At 25.5% G+C, this 4,185-nt stretch overlaps 1 protein-coding gene across 1 annotated transcript; it reads right to left on the bottom strand.

Moving 5' to 3' along the window:
- Positions 1 to 31: 31 nt before the first annotated feature.
- On the bottom strand, positions 32 to 4,169 carry LOC109862463 (aminopeptidase N-like). The gene is made up of 8 exons (XM_020442532.1): positions 4,013 to 4,169; positions 3,051 to 3,201; positions 2,699 to 2,792; positions 2,141 to 2,529; positions 1,665 to 1,987; positions 851 to 1,038; positions 312 to 605; positions 32 to 123 (listed from the first exon to the last, which is right to left on the bottom strand). Exons 1-8 carry the CDS (start codon positions 4,103 to 4,105, stop codon positions 51 to 53), a joined length of 1,605 nt encoding a protein of 534 aa, XP_020298121.1. The 5' UTR covers positions 4,106 to 4,169; the 3' UTR covers positions 32 to 50.
- Positions 4,170 to 4,185: the final 16 nt, after the last annotated feature.

Here is a 4,185-nt window from a genome sequence, read left to right as displayed (position 1 = left end):
ATGATTTATGTTTTACATTTACAGCAACAATAAACAATTAAGTTCACACATCATACCTTTACAAGATTTTCTTCTGAATAAGTGTTGTTAATAATAAAAATAATCACTGCAAAAAAATTGTCACTGTAAAAAATCACAATTATTAGATACTTTGTGCAAGACATTTTTATTTACATACAACATATTCTAACACATAACATAATAATCTAATGTATTAATTAAATCACTTTATATAAATATACAAACTATATAGAACATATTTATCTGAACAGTATAAATATAAACAATTTTATATACAGAACATCCATTACCCTGCGAAAGTGAGTATTCTGCTCCTTATACTGTTTAATAATGTAACATCTTTTGAATATTTTGCTACACTATCGAAAAGAACATAAACAGATTTTCTTTTGGTTAGTAAATTAGCTTCAATTTCACGAAAAACTTGCAAAATATTATGTCTATTACAAGATAACAATTCAAAAAGTTGTTCTTTTTTGTTATCAGTTGAATATATCTTCTCTATGTTTTGCCACAAATCAGAAGTAGCATTTACTAAAATTAAACTTTGGCAGTAAATCCATTTCTGCCAACTTGGCAAAAGTCTACAATTTTAAAACATAATTGTATATAAATATATGTGTACATAAAACTATAATTTATAAATATAAATAGTTTATGTTACTATATATGTAATTATTTTGTAGTTAAGTTTCTTTACAGAATACTTTACTTGCAAGTTTTTATTTTTCTTACAATATTATAATACTGTGTCAAGACTCACGTCACAATTATTCAATATATAATACTTTTTTAGCAAGAGAACGTCATACAAAGCAGAAAAACGTACTTGTTTTTTACAGGATTTTCTAAATGCCACATTAATATAGCATTAACATGTTCTTCGCATTTTACACCATCAAGAATACACGTCCATTTTACAAGTTCATGATATACTTGATTACTCATACTATTTTCAGAAAAGTTTTTATGTGATGTATCCTCAAGAAAGATATTCAATAGTTTAAGGATTTTAGTCTGAAAAAGTGTAAAATATACTTTTATAGTATATTTTATGATATATTTATAATTCTTCATTTTATTTAGCAGTTTTTTGTTTAGTAATATTTATGGAAAAATTATTTTTTCTTATTTAATAAGTGTTATGTTTCAATAATACTGTTTATACATATATCCGCAAATCCTTTCTATTTTCTTGTTTTTAAAAAACCACATATATAATATATATTTAAATACAAAGTAACAAAAATGTAATATTTTCTTTACTCAGAATGAGATACTCAGGTGTTCCGATACTTTTTTTTTACTCTGTATATTTAAATGCAAAGTAACAATGATGCACTATTTTCTTCAATTTATACTAATTACTTATTACATATTTGCAATGTGCAAGGTTTTTGTTTTTAATTAATTATACTGTAATGCTGTGTTAGTTAGTTTGTATGTTTACGATTTCTGTCTATTGTTTATGCATTATTTTTAATGTATTGTTTTGTTTATGTGAACGACTTGAAAAAAATAGATGTAGAAAAACGTTTAGTATAAAATGTCTTAAAAATATCTCACTGATGTTTTTTATCATTCCGTTGTTGGTCTTTTGGCTTTTCAATTATGTATTTGTTGTAATGCATTGTAATATTTACCTTCATAAATGCAGTTTCTGGATACGGAAAAATCTTTGATATATACTGTAAAGCAGTAAGTACAGGATACCAGGTTATGTACGAATTTTTCATGTAAACTATAATATTGCTTGCAAGATTAAAAAATATTTCTATATTATTATTTTTTGCAGCTGGATGTACATTATACTTTGTATTTTGTATTAAGAAATAAAAAGCATCATCGAGAATGTGTGCTAAAGTGACGTCAGATAATTCGTTTACATTCCAAATCTCAGGTTTTTCACTTTTCAGAAAGAGAGCAATATTCTCCAACGTTTTATGATCATAGTTGACGCGATATCCTACAACAATTGGTTTATACATAAATATTTATTTAAATAAACAGAAAAACAAATAGCGTTATTAATAAAAAAATGTTAATAAAATGCTTTAATATACTATATATAAAATAAATAGAATAAAAATTTCACACCGTATCTTTGTTTTTGTATTACCATTGTGCGCCGTGATTATGATAAAATCATCTTCAATATTCGCGATAAAAAAACTTTTTCCGTTTGGTTTTAGGTACACATAATTAGTACTATACTTTTTTCTCGATATTTTGAAATAGATTACAGGTATCCACCACTTATATGCACACAAGTTTTTTTGTTTAACCGCAACACAATCTTGAACCTTAATTTCTAGAAATTGTGTATCAAGTTGTACACGTTGTACTTGTACCACAGGATACCCATCATGTGTTATCCATGAAGTTATTACATTTTTTATATTTATATTTTTCACATAGATGTCGTCATTTATGGTCGGTACAAAAGTTAAATAGTCCCATATATTTTTGAAAACAGACTGGTCATTATATGTCTCACTTGATGTACTGCTATTAATGACAACAGATAACAAAACAAAAAATACATTGGTGTTAATTGTCTTAAATATTATGAAATAAATATTTCAAGTTTTTTACACGTTATGTATAAAATACTGTTTAATCCTAAACTTTCTTACTTTTTATGATCACTGGTATAATACTCAACTTCAATACTCACGTGTTATATGTATGTACCGCTTTCTCGAAAATAAAGTTATAAAAAACATCTTGTTTACGGAATAAATTATTCATCATATAGAAAATAGTGAATGCTAAAACATAATTTGGAATGTGTAAATAATATCAAAGTATAATCACAACAAAATGTAAATATATTACTCTTTATAAATGCATATACTGATAACCGAATGACTGTATGTTATAATTCGATGACGGTTCCGCAAAAATTATAATGTATATTCTAATTGTTTATTTGGTTTAAGATATATAAACTGAGAGTGTATACTATTATTCAATTTTATTGGTAAAGACTTGAGTAATTACAAATTAGAAATACCAGTTGTACTTACCTTTTTCTTTCCACATTTTATTAAAAGTTACGTTTTGAAGAAATGTATGTTTCTGCATTGGAAAATCATATTCACTAAATGCTTGTGTATATTCAAAATCTACCCGTCGTGCCTGGACCACAATCGACATCAGTAAAGTCTCATTGTAAATCTACCAAAACTTTGTATAAGTAACACATACGTCTATTTTAGCTTCGTTAATTACTCTGAGGCAAATTAATACAGTTTTATAGTTTTGTAGTCTAGCAAGTCTTTGGTATCAAGTAATAGAAAAACTTTTAGTATAAGCATATTAGGATTAATGCGATTTTTGAAAATTTTTATATATACTATAAACATTAAGTAAACGAGAAGTATGACAATAAAATTTTTCAGCTTTCTTCTTTTTTCAACTTTCAACTTTTTAAATTTTCAACTTTCTGAGAGCACTATTTAATACATATTAATTTTTGTTTTACCGATCTGCATATATGTATTAGTGTTTGTACGCACACATCTAAATTGAAATATTAAATATGATCTTTAGTTACTGTATACTTTGTTTTAAAAAAATAAAATAAAAATATAAAAGCAAATTCGATNTGTATGTACTTACAATAGTTTAAATACTTATAAATAATAAACGTTGAAGGCTTCAATGTATAAAACAAAAACTTAGAATAAAACGGCCAATGTGAGCCTGGGACACAGTAAGTAGTGTGTAAAATATTTTCAGTAAAAAATAAAGAAAATTTTTTCCTGAAAATATTTTACACACTACTTACTGTGTCCCAGGCTCACATTGGCCGTTTTATTCTAAGTTAAATACTTATGTTGTACATATTAAATATTCATGGTATACAAATATAAACATATATATTACATATTTTTGTTATATAACTATGGTATTAGAATGCCATACATTTTAGTTCTAAATATTTTATATTGAAAAAAAGCAACAAAATTACAAATGCACGTATTACCTGATCGAATAGATAAACTCCGTAAAATGTCGAAAAACCTTCAACAAACCAAGGATCAGACTGCTTAAATCTAACTACCCAATTACTGAACATTTCTTGTATCACACTGCGTACAACCAAACATGTTACTTCTGTTTTTCTTATAATCGAATCTACTTCTTTATTATATGCAA

The sequence above is a fragment of the Pseudomyrmex gracilis genome, unplaced genomic scaffold (assembly GCF_002006095.1).
Source record: "Pseudomyrmex gracilis isolate BER0280 unplaced genomic scaffold, ASM200609v1 scaffold_10, whole genome shotgun sequence".
Taxonomy (NCBI): Eukaryota; Metazoa; Arthropoda; class Insecta; order Hymenoptera; family Formicidae; genus Pseudomyrmex; species Pseudomyrmex gracilis.
The sequence above is the reverse complement of the archived record's forward strand: the minus strand, read 5'-3'. Positions and strand labels throughout refer to the sequence as shown.